The sequence below is a fragment of the Hyposmocoma kahamanoa genome, unplaced genomic scaffold (genome assembly GCF_003589595.1).
Source record: "Hyposmocoma kahamanoa isolate Upper Pololo Valley unplaced genomic scaffold, ASM358959v1 116, whole genome shotgun sequence".
In the NCBI taxonomy this organism is placed as follows: domain Eukaryota; kingdom Metazoa; phylum Arthropoda; class Insecta; order Lepidoptera; family Cosmopterigidae; genus Hyposmocoma; species Hyposmocoma kahamanoa.
In genome coordinates this window covers 2,189,301-2,215,571 of record NW_020653391.1, presented here as the reverse complement: position 1 = coordinate 2,215,571, position 26,271 = coordinate 2,189,301, and the positions used below count along the sequence as shown (strand labels likewise).

Here is a 26,271-nt window from a genome sequence, read left to right as displayed (position 1 = left end):
TGTAAAGCTGATATACAATGGCAAGTTTAGTGTATTTCAAAATTCTTACTGCCCAGTTACCACGCCTTCATATACATTAATGGCGAATCTGAATTCTATTAACTAGGCAACAACATTCAAATTCCTCTGAATAATACAACCGCGCGGCCAGATTCAAACCATGCTCGCCCGCGTGCCCGGGAAGCATTTAAGTTAAAACGTAAAAGCTAAATAAATAGAACGTATTTTGCTATGACGGACGCACGCGGTCGCTGCGTGGCGGCTACGAGACCGCGCGGCCGCCGCGCGGGTTGACCGCGATTAAATTTGTGTGGAATAAATGCGCCCTTATAAGACTTTCTGTTCTTCCGAAATCTCAAAACATAAAGTATGATCCTCTTACCCCACCTGACCTTAAATTGTTATTTAGTCCAAATAACAAGTGAATATTTGTTAAATTAGAGGACGAGTTCACGCGTACGTAATACAGCCCTCAAATGTGAACAAAAAAAAAATTACCGCATTCTTACATCTGTGAATCATTCGACGTCGCACAATTCATTTATTATTTAAACTTAAATAGTGTCTAAGGTCCAAACCACATCACAATGTTGTTCCAAATATTCATAATTTTATAACCAAACTATCACATTTGTGGCGATGAGCCCACTCTTTGGCAGTAGAGTGTAGATATGAAAATAATTGTACTACTGTTCCTATGGGATTGTGCTTCCTATTTAGTGCTGTCGACTATTTCTTTTTGAGTTACCTGAAACAGAGAAAATTTGCTTTAATTTGTCAGAAAAGGAACGGTACATTATTGCAGTCCCCGGGAAGTATAGGAATACAGGACGAGTACCAGTTAGCTAGTGTTACACGTCTCAGACAATCCCCGTTTCCGTCGAGATATATATAGTGCTTTTCTCAAATAAAACGAGGAAATAATAAAAGACTAAAGAGTGAAGGAGTATGTGTAATATAAAAAGTTTTTTTATATTAAGTGGGATTTGCAAGAGATTTTTAACCTAAAAACCTAACCTATCCTAAAAAAATCTCACCCTGTACCGTGGCCGGCTCAAAAGTTCCCGATATACTGGCAGCATTGCCTCCCTGGACGGCAATGGACACTTGCTGAAGCAACCACGATCCAGAGCCGTGATCGCAGCCCCTGTCTATGAGTTTGCGACCCAACACTTTAAATAAGTCCCAAGCTTCCGAACTGCAAAATTTACTTGAACTAACTTTAGAACTTATTTTCGCGAAGACAATATAAAAAATTCAAAAATTTTAATAATAAAAAAGAACTTGAAGTATTTTCATTTATTTAACAGCTTTTTTAAACATATGGCGTAGATATATATATTCGTGCACCATAATTAAACAAAATAAGTAATACCATACACAATATTTTTTTAATTCTGGCAATTACGGACACTGCTGCTAGTGAGTAGTTACAGAAAGTAATATATTTCGGCATGGTGGGAATTTTTCTCTCTTTGAAAACATTGCATGCTTATACGATTGACCAAGTTTTGTTTGTTGTATTTATTAATTGAAGAGACTCATACATATTAGAATACAGAAACATGTTAGAACCCTTAATTATATTAAACTTTGTTTCTCTCTTGATTCCCTCTAACTCATAGGTTCCCAAACATTTTTTGGCTCAACGCCAATAATTTTTTTTATATCTTGAAAAAATATTCAACGCCAACCACCACCGCAAAAACTACATATTGGAAATACATTTTTTATATTAACTTAACAGAAAAAAAAAGAAAAAAAATGTAAGTGTACTTTATATAGATAATCCAGTAATTAATTTCAAATGTGGTAGCACCCCTGGACAGCATCAACAGTCAACACCCCCCAATAGCTTCCGACGCCGCTACTAGGACTCTTCCGCGCCTAATGGGGGGTTATATGGACCACTTCGGAAAACTGCTCTAGCTCCCTGTTCAAGCTCCAGCGGAAATAAGAAAACGTTTTAGGTGCTTTTATAATCATAACGTAAATATCAGCTAACAATGAAAATTTTGAATTTTTACAACTTACAATAGAATAAGTTCTAGCAATTTATATTGTTATAACAACTGACAAATAAAATAGGTTCTAACATACACAACATGAGGACGTAAGTATAGTTTATACTGAGGATATCCGTGCTTACGTTACTGTGACGGGACGAACCAGTCGTGCGCCCGATGGTAAGTTGCACTCCTGTCCATAATACTTGCAGTGCCACTCATAGCTTAAAATCGTAAAGATCTGAGGCCGACTGCGTCCGTCACTCTGAGACATAAGTTGACAAGTCTCATGTGCCTGTAATTTCACCATTTGATGCAAGGCTACAATTAACCTAAGCAAAGTACTAGGAGAGCAGAACTCACCAAGAGTACAACTCCTCGTCTCTCCACGTGTCTCAGTCAAGGTTCCCGCCGTTTCGCAGTCCCGCCTTCGTCTCTGGAGGCACTTGCTTCCTGAAGCAGTCGTCCAGGAACGACGACATGGTCCGGAAGAGGTGACGCTGCACGCCTTCTAAGCTGTGTCCCTCGTCTGGGTAGATCTAATGGAGTTTGATATTAATGTTAAAACTTCAGATTTTTTTTGTAATGCAGTGTTCTCACTCTAGCAGCAATAGTGGAACTAATAAAGGACATCATCAAGATCATCATTTTAGTCGAAAGACGTCCGCTGCTAGATATAGGCCTCCACCAAAGATCGCCACAACAACCAGTCTTGCGCTGCTTGCACTTAACGGGTTCCCGCGACCTTTACCAGTGGGTAGTCTACTTATAGTGCGTCTTTCGGTATACGGTCGCCTCTTGAGAGCTCTTTGTCCCCATCGATTATTCTATTCTGCGAATAATATCACAGATTACTAATAACACAGATTATTAGGTAACAGATACGTCACTCTCGTACAAAATCGAAATTACCTACGCTATAATAGCCTACTAAATCTGACTAATAACTAAAAGGAACCTAAGCAGGCGCTCAGAGATATGAGAACTTGCGCCGGCGCACTCAGCGGTAGGCACTTATAACATAACCTTGAGCGAGTGACGGAGCCCTCCCAATATGCCCATTAAGTTTTGCAATTCTTTGTGCTATGTCGGCGTCATAAAGATTGGTATAATAATTGGTAAATTTATGGAGTGTATAAACCACATTAAAAGGTTACCAATTAATTCAGAAATAGACTTAGTGAATGGCTTAGAGACAAAAATTATTACAAAGTGACTGATTTTTTAGATAAATGTTAACATGACATTTAATAGTTTGACATAGAAGGTCATTATTTTGTTGTTTCTAATTGACTAATTATTCTTTGTTGATTATTAGAAGTCGACATGAAATTATAAGGTATATGTATGTTTAATGTAATAATGATATATTATGATATTTAATAGTTTGACATTGGTAGTTTATTATTTTGTTGTTATTAATTGATTGATTATTCCTTGTACACGTCCAATGACAGTGCTACAATTAAATTAAATTGAAATAATAGTTCGTATGCCTAATCAGGTAAAACATGTGTTCTGTAATAGTTGTTCCATCTTTCACACCATGTTTTAAGCTGATAAAATTTAATTTAATTTCATTTCACGAAATCTTTGGAGAATCTCTGACGAGACTAACTGATACTTTGACTTCTCACCTGCTGTCGAAACATGCTACCCTGGTCAGCTAGCGACCTCGCGAGTGCCATGGTCTGCTGCACATGCACGTTGTCATCGGCCGTGCCGTGCACCAGCAATAGCATCTTGTCGTGCAACGCAGACGCCTGCTTCGTGACGTCAGCCTCTGCGTAGCCGCGGTAATTGTTTGTCGCATTTGGGAAACCCATGTAGCGCTCCGCGTAGGCCGAAGCTGTTTGAAAGTAGTTCGAAATTAGTTCCTTCAAGAAGATCATTTGTATAAACATCACGCATGTCTTTCAGGCTAAGTAGGTATTACAAGTCACCCTTTGTCGTTGTTCTAATTTCTTTCAAGATTCCTTTTGACCTTTTCGTGGAATTACCTTCATATTATGCTTAGTTAGTCATTATCTTGTGAGAGTATTATCGGAAACATCTAAACCGATCGAAATTGGAAAATTATATTTCCTAATTGGTGCAGGTCCAGAAACTTCATGTAGAACACAGTTGCGCGATTCTTTGGCATAGGCAGAAAACGGACACCCGTTTGCTGTGTATGCCAAAGAATCGCGTTCGTTTGATGCGTATGCTAAATAACTGCGGTCGTTTGTTGCATATGCCAAATAAACACTCACCATAATACCTCCAACGTACAATCGGCGTAAGCGCAATCCCGCAATGAAACACGTTCAGCGGACTGGCCAGAGCCAAAGCTGCCAGAAACCCTCCGTGAGCTCGGCCCCAGACGGCCACGCGGCGTGCGTCTATAAAGTGCAGAGAGTCTCGGAGATACCTAAACAAATGTAATTGTTATATAATACAATTCATTATCCATCCCGGTTCATATACAACGCATTGCATATAAGTATATCTGCGTACCTCAATAAACGCATGAAAATTACATTTTCTGGAATAGCTTTGAAGAATTCTCACATCAGAATCGGACAGGACTCTGGATGTTGTATACAAACTAAGTGAATCAAGCCAATGCAGGTGCTGTATGTCTCTATATAAAAACATAAATTATTCTTGACATATATTTTTGACAATTTCCAAGATTAAGACTGCATAATGTTGCTGTGGGTACGTTAAAATATTGTAATATTTATGTATATTTATTACATTTATGTAAGGATGCATAAATATGTTATTTATTTTATGCTAAAATTTAAGTGAATTTTGTTATGTTGGTTTTAATGCAGCATTTCTGAAGCTGAAATAAATAAAATCTTGAAAACTGTCCCCGTTAAAATCAATGGTCACCATATTTAACTTACTCGACAACTTCTAATTGGTCGGCCAACTCCACAGTGCCCAACCTCCGATGTAGTGCATGATGTGCTCCCAATCCCCTGCCGCCCGCCCCCCGCGCGTCCACTGACGCCAACACCGCCCCTGCCCCCGCGGCCAATGAGCCCCAGTCAAGAGACCATTCTTCTGTTACTAGCTGAGTGCCTGGTGCACCATGCCTGTTTAAAGGATTTATTTATTTATAAGTGCTTTACATGTGATGTCGTTACCTAAATACATATACTTCTACAATAACAAACACACACACCTTGGCATGCATCGAAAAACTGAAGGAAAAGACAGACTTTAATTATAGTTTAACCTGGAAATACTGCCGCCGTTAATTAAGACCTACTCGATGCCTTGGATAAATTACAGCGTCGTGCTACTCTAATTATAGGCGACGAAGAGGTCTCATCACGCCTTGAACCTCTGCAACTGCGTAGAGATGTTGCATCGCTTAGCGCCTTTTACCGCATGTAGCATGGTGAGTGCTCTGAAGAGCTGTTCAACCTCATCCCCCCTTCCCCGTTCCTGCTCAGAAGCACGCGTGCTGGCCTTCGTAGTCACCGTTTCACTACCTGCCGCATTCCATCGCGTACTAAAAGGTTCGGTGGCTCCTTTCTCTGCCGCACGGTTGACAAATGGAACTCCCTTCCGGCACATGTCTTCCCTCCCTCTTATAATATGGGGTCCTTCAAACGAGGCGTGAACAGGCATATTGTAGGGAGGCAGGGTGGAGGTGGCTAGTGCAGTGAGGGTTCCATCGCTGTACTAGGTTCCTACGCGTTTGGATACCACTTTCCACTTAACATCAGGTGGAGTGGAGTCATTTGCCTGTCATGTATAAAAAAAAAAAGACCGGCCACCTACAGTCGGCATTCCGTTTCGGAGTTTCGAAGGCAGCAAAACCATACAAATCACGGATTTATTTCCGATTTGAAATTCCTTATGGTGGCTTATGTATTTGGTATTCCTCACGGAAAAAACCATTGCGAATGCAAGTCTTCCCTACATTGCGGGGTCGTAAATTTCGTACGTATTTTCTCTGCGAGAACATCTGGTCTCAATATATCACGTCTCTCAACTGAGTCTTGTTATTCCGAACGGAAATAATAAACGTATGTAAGTGATGAATATATGGGATCTCGAATCGATATTCCGAAATGGAATTCCGCTGTATGAGGCAGGCCTAAAGGCAAAAATTGTAAAAGCTAAAAAGGGCACATGTGCCCTTTTAGGTTTTTACAAATCATTTGTTATGTATACTGCCGTGATCAGTAAAAAAAATGCCGATCTATCACTATTTTTATTTTTTCATAAGCGGGTCATTTTTTAAATTTCATTTCTTTATATGTATATTATTCCCGGCGCCTTCTCACAAGCGCCTTTTCAGCTAACGGCGACAGCATACTCGTCCACATCGCAATAACTCTTAGAAATTAATATTTTTTTTCAATGTGTTTATGAATTAAAAATAATAAATAATCTGGTAGTTTATTATAGATTTTTTTTAAATAAAAAAAATAAGTGCGCATTTGACCTCTATATGATTGACATAGAATGAGGTTCGGAACTACGTATCTTCAATTTAGAAGTTGTTTGTATATAAGGTCGTTTTTATTTCGAGGTCTTTATCATAAAATTAAGATACTTTTTTATAAATTTGCAAATGTTCAGTATGTATACATATAAACATACGTGTATACACTTGGCAATCTCGTATACTAGGTTTTTTAAAGTGCAGCTTACAACTTCCTACCTGCTTTACATTTCGCAAGAAACGTATACATTTTAATGTGCGGTTAACAAATCTTAGGCACTGATTCCCTAAAGTACTACGCCGTAGCTTAGCTACGCGTGGGCACAAGCGTAGCATGCAGTTACTGCTGTTGTTTTTAAGTTTGATCGTTTTTTAAATATAACATACGCACCATAAGATTACATGATTTTTTAGCATACGCCGAGTTAGGAACACCGCAAGCAAAATGACGAGTTAATGGCGGTCAGGTCAAGCCATTTTGCTGTTAACTTAGCCTTAAAAAGATACAGTGCCAATCATTAATATAAAAGACATGACCAGCATATTGTTAGGCATGTTGAACATAAACTTTCGACTTTTATTAGAAAGTACAGTCCACCCCAAATATATTTTTGTTATGCGATGATCAGTCACGGTGCTTTGTCCTTATTCTGAATGCGTAAATTGCACGCCCACTGAATTGCAAATTAGGGGATGAGAACATGAATGTACAGTCGGTAACACTAAATTCATATTTCTTTCTCTGTGTTAAGGGAGTCATTTATTTATTAAAGCGGCTTAAGCCGGCCGGAAAAAGCTTAACGCCCGTGCAAAATGAACGTAATAGGTTCTTTTATAATACCAAGTGACAGGACGAACAAGGCGTGTGACGAAGTAAGCGACACGCCTATCCATAACAGTTGCAGTGCCATTCTGAGCTTTAAAGATTTTATGGACACCGCCACTGTGCCTGTAATTTCACCAAAACCCTTACCCTTCTAAATGATGTTGGATGAATGTGAAGTGATTCAAATCGAGATAAATTATTCCTATAGCCATATAGTCGCCCAGTGCATATTATAATGAAAATATCGCATACAAATTTTGCGCTATGTACTGTGGGAGCGTAACTCACATGCCATATATACAGAAAAGTACGTTTTCATACAAATCTGGGGGTGTACATCCTTGAGTCTCAAGCAGTTACTACATTTTAATGCACATTGAGCGTTTAGCGCTTTTCCCATTGTAGTTTGCTGGATTTTAATATGAGAGAAAAAGACGTTGGGTGCTTTTTTAATAACGCACGTACTCATAGCCTCATAATAGAGAAACCCTGTGTCGCGGGGATCATGGACACGTAGACAACCACAAATTACACCCAAACTGACGAGAGAGCCGTAGAGCTCCTTGTGAAAGAGTTCATTGAGGGAATTGCTATTTTACTTATTTCTGCCGCCAAGCATTAATGTGAGCATTACTGCGTTTCGGTTCGAAAGGTAAGGGTGCTGGTGAAATTACCGGCACAGGGACTTGTCAACTTGTGTATCAGGTTGTCGGACACACTGGCAGTGCCCCTGAGATCCTTGTGATGTGTCGCTTAGTACCAGGCGCATGATTTGTTCGTCCCGTCACTTAGTATTATAAAGAAAATGAGAGAAATAAATGTAGGCCATACAAAAAAAAATTTTGTTGTAAATGTTGGACACTACACTACATACACTTATCACTTTATATATGTATCAAAATCATTTTTTAAGTATTCTATACATATAACTGAACACAACACACCACATTATAGAAATATTTATGTAATTTATTTAAGTTTACTCGTATATTCGCGACACACACGTCCGGTACTCACTCGGTTTTAGGGCCCACTGAAAATCAGCGTCACAGCCTTTCCTCGGTGGTGACAATAGCTGAGTGGGATCCTGTTACTTACGCCACAGCCGCGCACATGACACTTAGTCTAAATGTGTTAAATATTTCATGTTTGCTTTGTTGATGCGTATGATGTTATTTTAATACCTTTTTTTTTCCAGTTATTTTAATTTTAATTTTTTGTTTTAATGTAGCTTCATCTTTTTTTTTTGTTTTGTCTTCATTTTATTACTGTGTATATTTTTGTTGTGGCGTAGTAATAAATGACTTCTATTCTATTCTATTCTATTCTATTCTATTCTAAATATTTCTCTCGGCCCGAGAATCGAACCCGGGACCTCTGCGTGGCAGACCAGTAAGGTAACCGAACGCCACGGAGGCAGTAAATTTTTTTTATTAGTATATACATAGTTTTTTTCAGACCGGCTTATTCGGCAATTCGGTGTCGATAAGTGTGATGACTCCCTTAGAGCACGCTATTTTGAAATTTCGATGTTGAAGATAAAGTTTATTTGAATTTTTTTCGCTGATGCCGTTTTCAGAGCTCCTTTTCGAAATTAAATAATTTATTTGTAATATTTATTTGTATACGTTATGATTAATTGAAAAATACATTATAAAAATAAACTGAAACTCACACTTTCAACACCAAAGGATATTTAGTAACCTCGTCCTCTCTCAACCCAGGTGGCAGTAGCAGTCTTACTCTGGCAGCGTACCCACTGGACAGCTGTACTGAAAATGTTCGTGGTGTCGGCAAAGCTATTGCTGATAACCGCTCCTGTGTACAGAATTTATTAAGTTTTTTTTTTAATTTATACGTACAATGAGGCTCAATTCTAATGGCCGCGTGCATTCACGTAAAAGTTCGAGCTTCGTAGGGATGGTTTAGCATTCGTGAGAATTCTTACGACTGCGATTTGAGGCTATAGTAGGTGGTCAGTTTGTGGCCTGTATGTACATGTATCTCAGTTTTGTCATACTTGACTTGTTCGCGAGCCCTGATGATGTCCTTGTGGAGGTTTAGCACTTCTTGACGTATTAAGCAGTGAGTGTATGTTAATGTATGTGCACAAATAATTTTCCATACAATTTTATCTTTCTTTCTTATAAAACGCACATAAGAAATTTTGATATGTAAGCAAAATAAATTTACCAGAGGAATGCACGTCCCGTCGCTTCGGGAGTTTTGTAAGGAGTGATGACGTAACGAACTAACGTAAGAATGGTGAAAGGAAAAAGAATTCGACAAATATTCAAAATTTTAAAAGTAAATGGCAAAGAACTAGTAAAGAGGGTGATGAAAAGGTGGGATAATGATAAAGGAGGTCTGCATTGCCAAAAGTTGTTCAGTTTCGGTCTTTTGACGAGGGTGGATGGTACACTTGGATATTGTTATTATTTCGCTGATTTGTGAAGACAGAAAAAGAAGAGAAAAGGGAAAAAAGAGAAAAGGGTTGAACAGAAAAAAAAGTTCTTGGACAATATGAAACATTTTGCGGAAATCCGAAATTCGAAAAAGATAACTAATGTCGAGTTCTTAGGTTTTCGCGATTGTTACACATAGGAAATTAAAGGTCAACCGTGACCATGGGACCTGTAAAGGGCCCGAAACGTCGGTTTGTTTGAAAAAACAAATATACGCGATTTAAATCCGGAAAAATAGTTTCATTTCCTAAGATATTTGGTGGATTTAACTACACTATATCACTCCTTGTATCTCAATATGCATAATTTGTTTAATCATTTGGAACATCCCATTTCGACTACTGGTGACATGTTAACCAAATAAAACTACGGTGTTTTTTTTTGACAATAATTATTATTGTATTGTATAATAATGTATGTATGTAAACATTTTATTGTACGACACACACAAATTACAAATTTCTGGCTCCTGGTTCACGAATAAAACCTAATAAATCATTACATTGAATGCTACATACTCAATGATAAGAATAAATTTATTATATCAAATGTACACACGAATATATAATATTAAATAAATGATGATACACTAACACATATAAAATATAAAAAAAAAATAATGTATACAATAAGACTATAACTAAATATTTGAAATGTAAATAAATATTTTGTAAGCTCTAACATGAGGAGTCTGAATAATCCCAAGATTTCAAAAGGGCAACTCTGAAAGTCCGAACCGAAGGTGATGTCTGACCTGGACTGGGAGAAGGTTCTACATACGAGCAGGGTTCACTGTGAACGATTCCGAATACATTTGTGAACTGTGTTGTGGAATGACGAGGGACAAATTAGTACCGGAACGCAGGCGGTCACCCATAGCCTGACGGTATTGGAAACGCTCACGAAGATAACTAGGAGGAGGGGTGGAAATAGTTATTATATAAAAAAATTGCGGTGGCAGTTGAATAGCAGTTCGATGGCTGAATGACTGACAAACTTTTAGCAGATTACCAAACGTACAAAAAACTGCCATTGACTCCGCTATCGTCACACATTTGAATTGATTTAAAAATCAATGGACTTGGGGCCCTGGAATCTACACCTAAATGATTCGTCAGTGACCGAAAATAAGTAGGTTCAAGGTATTCGTTACGAGATGCTGCGAGCCCATTGGCTATGTAATGGGGTGTTCATAAATTACGGATGAAGGGTCCATTAAATATTCATACAAATAATGAAATGGTAATGCGGAATAGCCTGGCAACTTAAGTTTTGTGACGTCAGAATTTTATGCGTTGTTTTACATAGACTGGCGGATGTTATTTGAAGTAACTTTGTACATACAGTCTAAATAATTTTCTTAATGTCTCTCGGCAAATTTCGAGTTTCCGAATGCACCCGAACACAAATTTCCATGTAATTATAGCCGTGGTAACCTAAGAGTTCCAATTATGTCGTAACGTTTTTATTATCGTTGGACGACTGTCGCATCTAGCCTGTTCCCATACCACGACTATCTGTAGTGATTGTGTCGTGGACGGTTATTTTGAATTTTGGTTAAAGATTGGTTAGATTGATTTTTTTTATAATATCAAGTGACGGGCCTGTCCATAACATATGCAGTGACACTCAGCTCTTTAAATCGCAGAGATGGCTCAGATCTCACTGCTACTGCGCCCGTCACCCTGAGACATAAGTTGACAAGTCCCATGTGCCCGTAATTTCGCCAGCACCCTTACTCTTCAAAACCGGAACACAGTAATGCTGACATTACTGCTTAGCGGCAAAAACAGATAAGAATGAATATGGTACCTAAAAGAAAACACCTGTTCACTTTGACCTAAATTATCCAGGTTGTATTGTTCACATAAACTAAGGGTCAAATGGCCCAATGACTTGTGGGTCAATTTGAGACCAATTTGGGAAATGACCTTTTCTATATTGATGGACTGGGTAGTGCCCTGGAGTGAACTCTGTTGCTGTCTGGTACTCACAGCACAGGGCATTCACTAGTTGTAGTTTAATACGTTATTATTAAGCGCTAATTGATTCCTTCCATTTTTTATTGATGTTTAATAAATAACGACCTGAAATTGTGACAACTCGTCTGAAGTGAAACCAATGAGTAATCATTCATGTGCACTCAGTTGATATTTATTAATAAAGACTGCTAATTGACTTGATTAATCGGTTAATTAATTAATCGATTTCCATTTATTTATTTATTCATCTCACATTAGCAACATAACAGATTAAAATCCAAGTGACTACAAACGCAGAAACAATAAACAAAACCGACCTCAAAAGTCATTCATCTTCTAGTTTGCCACCCTTAGAGGTGGTATATTTTCTTCAAATTTAAATGGGACCACATCTGAGGTACCTTCTTTCCAACAAAAGAATCATGAAAATACAGTTATCGCGTAACATACACACAAAAAAAACCATACAGTCGAATTGAGAACCTCCTGCTTTTTTGAAGTCGGTTAAAACAAAGATTTTATACAGAATGAACATGTTTAATGTTATAGAATTGAACTAACAGGCGTCAATGGTTCAAAAACTTTTTTACATGGCTCATTAGACAGATCAGAATGTGGTACCATATTTAAGATGGATTTATTTATATTCAACCGACTTCAAAAATGTCAATTCAATTGTATTTTTTTTGTGTTTATGTCACGCGATTTCATCGATTCTTTTTTATTGAAAAGTGAGTACCTTAGTAGTAGTCCCGTTTAAATTTGAAGAAGTTAATGCACTTTTAAGTTTGTTAAATTAGGGGATGATTTCAGTTTACTGACCTTCACCTACTTTTCGTTAATCGATTTCAATAACACTTGGTACATAGATGTAATTCTAACGAAAGTAAAATGTTATACCAGGGTTTCTTAACCTGTGGTCCATAGACCCCTATATATATATATACCTAAGGGGTCCGTGTAATGAACGCCGGGGGTCCATGACGAGCCTACCTAACATGTTGACGAGGATTTCTATATTATGCGTTTCAGTTATCGTGACCACGGTAACGAATATATACAATAGCATGGCCTCAAAAGTTAGCTCGGTCGGTTTTTAGAGGGCTTTCTTTACATAGACACTCTTTCGCACGTGTTAAAGCAATCGAGCGCGATTGCGCGCGCGTGTAATGAAGAAAAACTGCGCGATTGCACTTTAACACGGACGCTCTTCCGTTGTAATAAAAACGAACGCGAGCAATCGCGCGCGATTGTGCGTGCAGGCTATCCCGCGCGCAATCCTGTACGCGCGAAAGAGTGCGTGTGTAAAGGGGGCTATTATTATTTGCATAAAGTGCGTAAAGTTGCAAAATGGCGCTACTGATATGTTAAAAGCATTTGTTTAATTTTTTTTCCTTATTTTAGTATATTATATTCTTAGTCACTACAATGACATCAAGTAATCAAGTAACAAGACGTAGGTATATTTATAAGACATGTTCGTTCGGTTCGCATCTTAAAGGTTAGACCTGTGGAACAAAGATAGATGGTGACTACACTAACCTTAACAACAGTATTGTTCTGCAAATGTGTCAGCAATCTGGGTTCGGGCAGAGCGATCTTGTAAAGGCTGGAAGTGGGTACGCCCGGCCCGAGGCACTCTAACACGAAGTACGCCGATGATGGACTGAAATGTGCGTCGTGGAACAGGCATGGGAGGTTCTGGGGAAGACCGTCTGTGGAATGAGAAAGAGTTACATAAATTATATTGGGTTATCGGCTGAGAAAGTGTCTTAGCTTGATTTTTGAACAACCAGACGCAAAAACGACGTTAATTTTTCACTCTCTTTCGATAGGGCTTGAAAAATGCTTTCAGTTTTGAAAAGTTTTATCCTAAAACGAAACTTTCCTGACAGTTAGACTCTAATTGCAGACCTTTTATGATACTGTTACCTGGAAGTTTTCAGTACATAGTCGTAGCAACTAAGTATTTCAGCACAGGGCATTCATTCAGAAACTTGTATTATTCCCATAAAGCACCTTACCACATATTACTTAATTACTAATTAAAAATTTATATATATATTAAAAAACTATTAAAGTTACTACGTAATAGATACATCACTCTCATACAAAATCGAAAATACCTACGCTATATTAACCAACTAAATCTGACTAATGACACCAGGCGCTCACTATGAGGAAAAAGGAAACTAAGCACACGCTCAGAGAGGTGAAAATAACGTTGCCCGCAATGTGCTGTCGTGCGGAGTCGAATGCTCATTAATGAAAGACTTGTATGAGCGCTTGTGCCGACGTCGGTACACTCAGCGATAGGCACTTGAGCGAGTGACGGATCCCTGACCTTACGTCGAAAAGAGACAAATACCTGGATGTTTCTTCTTTTTCTTTTTCTGTGGCGCTGGCGACGTTGACATCTCCTCGTCCATCCAGTCGCTATCCCAAGCGTTATCGCCTGAGGACGCCAGGCTGCCGTAATACTCCAGGTTTATTGACGGCGACGGCTACACATAAGATATTGTTTTCTGCTGATTATTGACATGAAACGGTGACTGGACATTGAAGTATGGCTATTGAAGATGTCCATAATTAATACTAACAACCTCTCTGGACTACATGCTAACATTGTGAACGAAATTTTTTGTTCCACGTGACAGTTAAAATTAATTAGATTTTATTTTCATACAAAAATGCTTAAATAGATCGCTCTAAACAGTGATAACTATGTGCAAAACACAGGAGTGCGTTTGAGGCTCGTCGGGGAGGACGCTTGCACGTTTGAACTTATTACCTACCTTACTACCAGATCCAGATGTAAAACGTGTCAGATAGTACAACTTGTCAGATAGTACAACGTGTCAGATAGCACAACAAGAACTTAAAACTTTATTTTTGTGTGCTCTTGTACTTCAATCTGTAAATTTTAATTTCTTAAATCATATCATAAAAGGCGCTCTTTTTAGTTCTGAATCAAAATTCTATTGTCTCTGGTATTCGCTACTGACCTGAAAAATACTATAATTATTACCTATGAGATTCAAAAAAAGATCGTCGTATTTATGGTAATTTACAATAATATCAAATTATGACGCTACTCAAACGCTCTACTGCCTCCTGCTTGGTTAAAATGATCCAAAGGGCCAACCAACTGGGCCATAACCCTTTATTTAAAAAATGATTGGTTGAAATATAAGCGGTATTTGGCCACTATACTATCTCTTAGGTTTTTTGTTTTGTAGCGTTTCTTTGTTTGTTCCAAAATCAAAGTCAAAGTTAAAAATCATTTATTCCATAGGTAAAATAAATTTATACTTGAAAACGTCACTACCTTGTCGCTGACTTCCCTGAGAAGAACGAGCAAGAAACTCTAGGGATATTGACTCTTTTCAAACAAACTTAAATTCTATAGAATAGACTTCGAATCAAAGTGAGGAATCTGGCCATCAGCCATGTTGTCTTTCCATACATATTTAGCTAACACGTAGTCTTCAATTTTGTAATATTACTTTTCTATCAAAATATTTTTAAAGTAGTTTTTGAATTTAGGAAATGCTAATCTTAATATATGCTCCGGAATCTTATTGTAAAAACATATCCCCATAAAACAGTTCCCCATAAAAGAGTCGTTTACCTTGGTTAAACAAAATCGTGGTACCATGAGTTTGGACTTAGCTCTAAGGTTGATATTATGGATATCTTCTTTCTTATTCAAATGACGTACATTTTTACGGGCATATAAAATAGTTGAGTAAATGTAGTCACTCATGATACCAGTCTCCTTAAACTTTTCTCCGAGAGAAACCCGAGAGCCTAAACGGTACACAGAACGAATCGCTCGTTTTTGCAATACAAATATGGTTTGAATATCTGCCGCATTACCCCACATGAGAATCCCGTAGGATATTATACTATGGAAGTAACTAAAGTAAACTAGTATAGCAGTACTAACATCGGTAAGCTCACGTATTCTGCGTACTGCGTATGCAGCGGAGCTTAATCTGCTGGCCAGGGAAGATATATGTTGAACCATAGAAGTTTACTATCTAAGGTCACTCCCAAGAAGACTGCTTTATTAACAAGACAAGGTCTAATTTTTCTCCGTTTATTTCTAAGCTTGGACCAGTCGATTTTACGTCAGGTAATTAAAATTTAACACATTTTTCTTCATGTCTGTTTGTGTTTGTTGTTTTTGTTGTCATTAAATATTGGTTGTGTTTCTTTATTTTATTTACTCGTAGAAATACTATTGTATGCAATCATTACATAATTAGGTCATAAAATCTCGTGCAAGTAACACGATACTCGACTTTAAGAACCCTCATTATGCAACGATTGCATAAAAGACTATTTGGTAAAAAATTGTTTTGAAAAAAGTACAAAAGTTGTTGTTTATGATGTTACTAATATTGAAAGGTTGTTAGTACCTATTTTACAAATATAGCCCTGTATAAGGTGCCGACAGCCAGATAGATCGTCTATCAGCAAAAGTTTGGACGTGCTATTTATTTCATAAACTTTACTGGACAGCTTAATAAACTGACAACCATCGCAATTATGGCTATTCCTTATTTATTAGCGCACATCGACAATGAGTACTCAGTCTCGAAATCGCTAGCGATATTTAAAGATATTTCATACCTTTGATCAAATGTTATTCAACTTGTATGTTTTTTTAATTTGACCAACTTCTGCTATAGTAAATTTTATTCATTTTGTATGAAAAAATATTTTATGAAATTTGACCAACTTCTGCTGTCCCGATTTTATTCGTCCCATACAATGAAAAGGTCTCTTCAGAAAACTGTGTCGATCAGCACTAAAAATGATTTTGATCAATTTTATTCACTTTTATGAACAAATCGTGCTTGATAGAAAAATTTACTATGCCAAAAATGTTTTTTAAAATATACGCGGTTCTAGCGACATTGTAAACTCATAGCGGAAGTACTGATATCTCTAATAGCAGAACATTGTAAGCTGAAGTGATACTGATGAACGAATTACCAACCTGGGAATTACACGTAACACAATAAGGCAACTTCTGTGGCGATCCAGCTCGTGGCGCTTCCGACGACACTCTGTACAAATGCTGTTGCCCTGGTTTGCCTTCGGGTATGCCCAAGTAGTATCTGCATAAGAAATAACTTATTTCAGTAAAAGGTGAATATAAGAATTACTTTATATGATGAAATATTAGAAGCAAAAGGTGTGTGTAAATGTAAGCATTACTGTGTTCCGGTTTTGAAGGTTATAATGGTGCTGGTGAAACTACAGGCACATGCGACTTGTGAACTTCAAGTGTCAAGGTAACGCACACAGTGGCAATGTATCTCAGTCTTTGCGATTTAAGTCTCTGAGTGGCAGTGCAACTGTTATGGACAGGCGTGTCACTTACCACCAGGCGCACTACTAGTTCGTCCTGTCACTAAGTATCATAAAAAATGTGTGTGCGTGTGCGTGTGTGTGTAGCCTATCACGTGTACTGATATTGTGATCACAGCATCTTGCAATACGCCACAGAAATCCAACTGCCTCAAGCTGTTAGCAAGGCTGACTGAAATTAAGCCATTTATTATTATAAGCCCCGTGTGCCTGTCTCACTAGCATGGTTACCCTTTAAAACCGGAACGCAGTAATGCTTACACTACTGCTTGGCGGCATATAGGTAAGTTAGCAGTGCTTCCCTGAAAAAACTCTTTCACAAGATCTACTGCCGTTATTTGGTACGTCATGCAAATTTTCATATTATTTTCTTGTTTCGTTGGATCTTTATAATTATAACCGCCCAGTAAAATATCATACATTGTTGACAGTTTTCTCATAGTAACGTATTAAGGCGTACAAAGGTCGTCGGAATTTTCCACAAGATATGAAACTGGTGTGAATAACGAGCGAATTTTGAAGCATCATGCTTTTCTTTGTGCGTATTTCAATCAAGCACGACGGAGGGCAATATACCCGATGAATAAGCAACTCTGCTTATCGATTACTTGCCTTAGCAATTAACTAAGCGATTTCTTTTAAGGGCTTCGATGAAAAGCACGCAACTAAAATCATTTGTAATAAGTCGTTTCCATAATTATGAGTTCGCATAATTTTCGAATAAGAATTAGCAATGCGTAGTTATAATTTATTTTTCGTAACATTAATATGGAATCCGAGTTGTCGCTTAGGGGCTCGACGACTAATAACATGGTTGGTTAAAAAAGTAATGCAGTTGTATTTCGGACTTATATAAATTGTCAAAAATAACATTTTAAAATAGGTAGTTGTAAGCAAGGCTGACAAAATACTTTCATGAAGTATATTAAAAGTACAAAATGTGGTATTTTGACCTCGATTATTTTAAATGGCAAAATATTATAAATATTACCATTAACTGGACACCGTGAAAGTATTTTGAAACATTAGTTAAATATCAGTTAGTTAATACAGAAGTATCAGTATCAAAAAATATATCTGTACGTATTACAGATATTTGAACTACCATTTTACAAAATACATTTTTAGGTATAACTGAGACACAAATAAAAAATACGTTTTTGTATTTCAAATAACGTCCAATACGTATTTCAATCATAAGTAATTCAAATACGGTTTAAATTTAAACAATTATTTTGTTTTTTTTTTAAATTTCTTTTAATTGACTTTAATGTCAAAAAACTAACTAGCTTTAAAAACTATCTAGAATAATTCTAAATCGTTAATATTTTAATTCGCATAGTTATTCGCAATCCTTACCAGTGAGGACCGACGGAGGAGAAGAAGGAGGAGTTATTCACAAAGTACCAGGCAACCATAAACTCACATGTGCTGATTAGCATGATCCCACGCCAGTAACTTCACGACGTCGAAACTTCCATGCGTTAACGGCAGCGCTCTTGGTCCATGTGCATTGTGCTCCGCTCTTACAATATGACGGAATAGTCCTGCGGGCCCGTCTCTGATTGGAGCCAGAGTCACCAGCGCACCGCCTCCCGCTGACCAGAGAGGAGACGGAGCTGATTCCACCCAACCCTCAGAGCCCGATGATATCCGGTATACCTGTTAAAGTGAAGTGATGTTTTCCACATTTGTTTGCATTTTGGTAACTTTTGGGATATTGGCACCTAAAGATTTTTTTAATTTAAAACGGTTTTAATTATTAATATAAAGATCGATCACTAATAAAAATGTCCTTAATCCAGCTGGATTCGAACTAGCGCTTTCAACATACCGTGCCTGATGCTCTCCCAATTGAGCTGCGAGACGAACTACCAAACCCTACAAATTTTTTTATGTGTTCGTTGGAAGTCTTTGTTTCTGGTTTTTAACAACATTTTTGCCGTAGCGTCATCTGTGAGAAATCCTTGAAAGTTTTTCTTCATCGTTGCGATATTCAACAAACTTAATATGAAATAGTTATTTTTGATACAAGTGCGGAAAGTTAGTCATTATTCACGAGTCTCGAGGCATCTTGGCCCGAGCCAGAGGCGAGGGTCAAGACTCGAGACAAGTGAAAATGACAAATCCGCATGTGTATCAAACAACGTTTTTTAATACATTTGCGAAAAACCTACATTGAAAGTAAAATAAAACAGTATTTAAAAAAGTTAATGAAAAAGGCGGGAATGTAAACGATGAAAAAAATTAGTACTCTTTTTGGCCGACTTTTTTCAATATGGCAACTGTTGCCAGTATTCAGCCACATTAAAATTACTATTTTATATTACTTTATTTTCTACATAATCGCTACTAAGGAGCATTTACTTCATAGGTGTAAAATGCGGTCTCTCCATAGATATAGTATAGTAATGACGAATGACTTACGTCACAAAGCACATAAATATGAAATAAATATACAATCTCTTTAGTTCTATGTTTAAGACTTAAAACAACAGTAAATTAAAAAAAAAACTGGAAAAGTAAAAAGCACTAGTGCGAGAAATCCAACTTTCCGCACGATTTGTAATGCGAAAAATACCACGTTTTGAGCAACTGTATTAAAAAGGTTTTTTTATACGGAACCTGTTGTGCATGTAAGTTAAACTTCCACGGTTTCCTTAATTCAGGAAGGTATCGAACTACTAGACACAGATGGCGCTACGGCAACAAAGTAGATAAAACCAAAAACAAAGCATCTGCAACAAGCGTCTGGCACGGTTTGCTGGAAGACGTTGGTTCGAATCCAGCCGGATCGAAGGAATTTTTTCTTAGTGTTCTATCTTTGCATTAATAACTACTACATTAAGTGTTTAAAAAAAACCACTAACCTCTTGACAATACCACATAGGGCTCTTGCAGACGGATACCACGGAGAGATTCTGCATCCTAGTAAGCCAGACGACACACACTTCTGTCAGAGAGACCCACTGCGCGCTCGTAAAGTAGTAGTCACTACGAATAATTTTCATGTATTAATTAGGACAGTTTGTTCAACAAGTAGTTGCTTTTTGAACAACCTTTAGTACTTAGAGCGAATATTCAACAAGTCATTGGTAAGCATGGCATAAAGACGAAATATGTCACAACTGACATTTCAAACCTAGTACCTGTACAGCTACATATAAATACACTTGCGAATGCAAACTCAAACAAGTTTAAAAATTACTACTTGGCATAATTGTATATGGTACTTGTAGTCTATGTGGATTGTTTATATTTGTCGCGAGCGCATACGTCACATGTGCGTGTGTGGAAGGCGCCTGTTAGTGTTAACCCGGAGGTACGTGGTGGTGTAAGTGAGCCAAATTTACGCGATTACTTGTGGAGATTTAACCACTGTGGGTATAAACCCTTTAAAGGGTTTCGAAAGAAGTTTTACTATAAGTTTTAGTTTTAGTATTGTGTTTTTGAATAAAGAAATTTAACAAAATCTCATCTTCAAACTGTTAATTTATCTACTCTTAAAAATAACGTCACGTGAGTTAAGCCTAACACGAATATCACGCACATTGATGCTATAGTAGCCCCTTAGTCGGTAGTCAGAAGAAACCACTCCTATATCATTTATAGTAGCGAAGATTTAGTTCAGTCTAATTCGTATGGCGGCCATCTTGGATTCGCCATATATAATTTTTTTGCCTTAGTGGAACTTGAACACCTAGGCCTTGGCGACTTTTGTTTGAGAGTCCACATCAATAACCTCTAATCCATCACAGACCGCTTATCTGGGAAACTAGATCGGTTTGGATGTTACGAGAGAAAATCGTCTTTAATGCGGTGAATTTATCAATTTGCGCTACTGCTATGCTTGCTAGATTCTTCTTCTTCTTCTTCTTCTTCTGCTTCTGCTTCTTCTTGTCCTTATCCCACCCTAGGTGGGTCGGCACAACATGTATTTTTCTTCCACTGTCCATACTCACACCTTTCTTATCCATGACATCTTTTACACAATCCATCCATCTTTTCTCATACACTGATCACAAACTAAACCGTGCGTTGCCAATTTCACCAGCATCACTCTAGATTACCTCATCAAGAAAAAAATATCTGCACGAGGATATAGTGAGTTGAGGCCATGCTGAAATATGAATGTGATAAGTTGAGGACGTGGAGAAATGAGGGTGTCGTGACCTAAGAACATGGTGAGATGAGAGTGTGGTGACTTGAGAACATGGTAAAATGAGAATGTGGTGAGTTGAGAATTTGGTAACCTTCTCACAAAGGGCACCAACGTCATTATCATCGACTATGTTCGTCCTAAAGCAGGGTAACGGCTTCTTCTAAGGAAAGGGCTATAGTTTACATCTCAATATCAATAAAAGCCTCAGTAGTGCAGGCCTTTCGATAGCCATCTAATCCAGAACCTCTTACATAAAAGGCAAGCGGTCTATTTTGCTTCAACTATATAAATTACTTAAGTAAGTCCATTTTAACCGTCAGCTAGTTATCTTACTGTTTTTAAATAAGGCTATCGGGACACAGATGAATGTGGGTAAAGCAAATTTATTTTACTGTCGAACAAACACGAAATTCTCGTGGAAATTGTCAGGCAGCGCCCTATGTAAACAATTCATAAGTAAAAGTGTCAACCGTTTGGTCACACGAACCTTGTGACACGCCTTAATCCTGGGGAGCCGCGTTTTATCTAGCTCTAGGGACAACAGATCGGATGGGATCGTCTCGGCTTTTGGCCACCGCACACATGACAGTTTTCGCATCGGTGAACAGCAGTTGGATGGTAGTCGTTGTAGCGATTTTTGATGTATTTACGCAGAAGTTTTATGTCGTTTGTAGTATCGAATATATAGCCAGTAATAGAGACGAAATAAGGGCCATCCATTCCTGGCAGCTCATCAGGCAAATATGGGCCTTATATCACTTTTAAATATTAACTTTTGTTTGCACTGAAATCACAAATTAGAAAGCTGAAATAGTACAGCGCCAACAACTGACCTGTGTGTACGTCTCCGTATATTCCAAAAATATTCTATATTTATTGTAATAAGGATAATATCTCAAACTATGGGCGGTTGTTCCATTTGGTGTTGTGGGAAAAACAGCAAAACATCTAATTACAAAACAAACGGTATCACATTTCATCAGTAATTAAATACTAAACATGTCATTCTTAAATTTTCGTCCATTATAGCAAAGCTTAAGTTAAACTAGTCGATTTGCAGTGAAACAATTGACGATACCCGTAAATTTTTTCGAATTCGGGCTGGTCAATCGGTGCGAAGTTGTCACCGTAATGATTTAGCAGAATAGTTTTCAAATAAATTAAATGATATTTCGTCTCTATTTCTGGTCATAGACTCGATGCTATTAAGTGACGGAACGAAGAAGTCGTGTCCGATGGTAAGCGACATGCTTCCCATAACAATTGCAGTGCCACTTAGAGCTTTAAATAGCAAAGATCTTAGTGGCAGTTTGTCTTGATATTTATATTTGAAATAAATATTGTAACTATAAATGGATACAAATATATATTTACAAAGAGCAAAACCTAGAAAGAGAGTAGAGAGAATCTACCTAAAGAATGCAGTAGAGTTTAATGAATATACAGATTTCAAAGTATCCAAACTAATATTATAAATGCGAAAGTAATTCTGTCTGGTACGTTTTCACGCCGAAACCGCTGAACCAATTTTGATGAATTTTGGTATAGAGATAGGAGAAGGTCACAGGCTACTTTTAACACAAAAATAAATCTTAAAGAGTGTGAGATAGGGAATAAAAGTTTGTACAGTGAACCAATAAAACTACGACAACAATTAGTATAGTACCTACAGTACTACTACAGGGCTACAGGACTACTCGAAGTAATCATTCTACGCAGATGAAATGGCAGGTACCATCAAGTATTGTTATAAAAAATAAAAATTGTCTAATTGTACCTTGAGATTTTTTTTTCAAGAAGGTTGAATTTTCAACTGAACTCGTCTACATAATCAATTTGTGTCGTGATATGACAACTTATTCGCATAAAATATTACAACTTGTTTTTATATTCTTTTTGCTACGTTTTTGTTTTTCATTACTGTTGTTTTGATTGCCAATGGTGTGACGTGCATTATTTTCGTAATCGAGTTTAATTGTATTTGTATGTAAGTATTTCCGGTTTTCATCACTCCTTTTACGTATTAATTTATTATTTTTTCACAGTTAAGTTTACGAGGGAACTTACCAAAATACTTATATGCTAGTCACAATGTAGTTAAATTACATAGGTACTTTGCTTTGGATTTTTAAAAATCCATTGAGAAACAATACAGTATATTCATTGACTTACAATTATATGGACGTCGGGTCCGCGCTAAAAAGTGTCCGAACTTATAGGGCGTTAAAATCGTATACAGAGCGTCATTCACGCTTTAGTCTTCGTTTGTTCGACTGACAGCGAAGCAAGCAAAATTAGATAGTACTGCGATGACATTACAATTTAAATTCAACGTTTTAGCTTTTTCATATTCCTTTACATGTCACTACCTTTAAATAGGTTGACTGTGGTTTTTGTATTAGACCCGTCGTCCATTTATTTGTAAGTCAATGAGTATATTTCAAGAATTAATTTGAACTGTCATGGAATGTCGGCACGTGACTGTTGTGTGAGCAATTGATTAAGCAAAGAAATCGCCCGAACAGTACAGACAATGAAGGTGCGCGAGCGAAACAAGAGACGTTTATACATTCCCATACAGTCCATATCATCGACTTCACAAGTGTCGTCATTTTGTGACCTTGCAACGTAAATTAATTGTTTTCGCAAAATTTGTGTAGCGAATAGTCGAAATGGAATATACCGTTTATGCGGTGGGCGTTTAAAACCGCTCAGCTAAAACATTCCCAAGAGGACTAGCCGTTGGGATGTGGGTAGCGCATTCACCCTTTTTACCCACACCTTTTTGCGGTTAAGTTTTTTCAGCTAAATGCCAAGGTTGAACAGTGTTATGAATAATTTTTTGGCGTGCGGTTGTAAGCGCATCGTGACCATAATTTCTTGTGCATGTTTTATCTTCTAACGATTGAAATATCGTTAGAAAACCTATTTAATACATTGGGGGAAACATATTAAATTTTTCGAAGATATGTGCATTCCTTTGGGATAGGCCTAGGAATTCAAGCTCTATTTTCTCGTACTGAATCGGTTCTATTGCGGGAGTCGAGTGGCAGGGACACTGGCTTCATTTCAGAATTTATTTTTTTAGTAAACGAAATTAAAGCCGTCTAAAAAACGTATATCGTATATTTAAAAAGTCATTGGTACATGTAAAGTACTTATTGAATACATCACTTTTCTTGTAAAATTTCGAGGTACGTAGTATTTTTTCTCTCTCACTCACTCACTCTCACTGTTATGCCGAATCAATCAAAGCCATTTGAGGTTGTATCGACTCATAGATAAGTACTACGGGACGCATACATATTACGTTGAATATTATCATTTATTTACTGGCTTAAAGTAAGTGTAACAGCGTTTAAATTATTGATTGCACATTTTACATTTTGCTTATCAGTGACTTCTTTTACCTATCTTTTTTTCTTTTTTTTACCTTTTTAGGTCTTTATGTGTGAGAAATTTCGCCTTTGTAACACACTACTGTGACGACTAGATATAGACATTAAAAAGTAGTGGGTCAAGGAGGGAACCCTAGGGAACTCCAGAAGAATTAGTAGCATATTATATAGCATATTATATAGCATATTGTCACACACTTTTTAACCCTCTTAGAAACCAGAACCCATCCTAAAGATCGTGATCATGTAATAAATTATACATGAAATGCAAACAATACTTACTAGACGAATGCTCGAACCACAACAAGCAAACCGCCTTGAAGCTTGCAGTAATGCATTTACACTTCGAAATGGACAAACAATATTGTATTCAATTTTTGACAATGAACTTACCCTTCCTCAAGGATGACTTTAGGCGGTGTCAAATGCCTCGTGCGAATATGCTTCGGATCAGCGATGTCCGCCACTGTGAGCGTTATCGTTGGATTGTGGGTGCCCGGCTTAGGGTACCGCACGCTCCTAATCTCCGGGTATGTCTGGACAAATAACAGTCATTAGTTTTGATAGCGATCGACTGAGGAACTTAGAGGATGAGCATTTGTACATACATGCCTAACGCCACAGCAGCGGCCGAAAATGTTTGCCGTGTAATATCGGCGCAGTCAATTCTCCAAATCAGATATCTCTACTTTCTGTACAAGAAAATAGTGTTTTGTTTTTGGAATTATTATGATAAAGTAAATATGTAAAAAAAAGGAGAATGAAAGTACTTTTAATCAGAATGACAACATCCTAAAACAAAAATATAAAAGAAACATCCAAAGCCTACAGCAAGTGTTACTTACTTTAACACGCCCTCCTAATAACCCCAGCATAAACCCAGAATAGGTACACGATGTTCATATTTGCAAACAGACAGTGACTTATTATATCTGTTAACATGTCGGCTGATATAACAACTCGATACCATCTTTTAAAACTTCTTTCATATAGTGTAACTGAATGTCAGTGTTTAGTAGGTTTAAAGCAAATAGGGCTATAGGCTAATTTTTATGCCGCCTTATATATTATACAGATGACAAATTGGGGTGTGATCGAGTAACGTTTGCAAAAGTGCACGGAAGTAGACAGCTTCCATGGCACGCCGTATGTTTTGAAAATGCTGAAGTAACGCACTTGAATTTTAGTAGAAGTGCCGTTTTAATCGCTATTGTTAACCCGCTATTGCAGCAATTGTATTAATTTTTTGGAGAGTCTAATGCCCACTACAGACCTATGTGGTCGTACATGTATTTTTCAGATACCAAGAGTCTGAGTTTTTTCTTCATAGAGAGAATTTGGTAAGTAATCATGCAAATAAGAAAAGATATCTTGCCTTTGTTGGATCATCAGTGTCCAGCGCCGAACCATACCAAGGATACTTCTGCTCGTGCACTAGACTGTCATTGAAGGTGGCGTATAGCACCATGTGGCCATCTGCTGACATCCACAGCGCAGTCCTGCTTTTCAGTATCTCTTCTGCAACAATCGAGAAATAATGTTTAGATCACTCGGTAGTGTTTTCTAAGTTATTACCGCATCCTGACGGCGTTTTCTGCAT

General features: G+C 37.5%; 1 protein-coding gene across 1 annotated transcript; it reads right to left on the bottom strand.

The window, feature by feature from the left end:
* Positions 1-2,772: 2,772 nt before the first annotated feature.
* On the bottom strand, positions 2,773-26,271 carry LOC113239743 (venom dipeptidyl peptidase 4). Its single transcript, XM_026476842.1, has 13 exons — positions 26,247-26,271; positions 26,047-26,189; positions 25,065-25,207; positions 19,982-20,105; positions 18,538-18,773; positions 16,738-16,858; positions 14,098-14,233; positions 13,272-13,444; positions 8,958-9,100; positions 4,901-5,092; positions 4,259-4,416; positions 3,644-3,855; positions 2,773-2,838 (listed from the first exon to the last, which is right to left on the bottom strand). The coding sequence occupies exons 1-13, from the start codon at positions 26,269-26,271 to the stop codon at positions 2,773-2,775; spliced, it is 1,872 nt and encodes a 623-aa protein (XP_026332627.1).

Bases quoted from the DNA above. Each gene is read 5' to 3' on its own strand.
- LOC113239743 (XM_026476842.1), bottom strand. From the start codon at position 26,271: ATGCAGAAAACGCCGTCAGGATGCG. The intron at 20,106-25,064 runs GTAAGTTCATTG...AATTATTCGTAG, and splicing joins AAAGTCATCCTTGAGGAAGG to TGACTACTACTTTACGAGCG. The intron at 9,101-13,271 runs GTTAGTGTAGTC...TTCTGTACACAG, and splicing joins AGAACAATACTGTTGTTAAG to GAGCGGTTATCAGCAATAGC.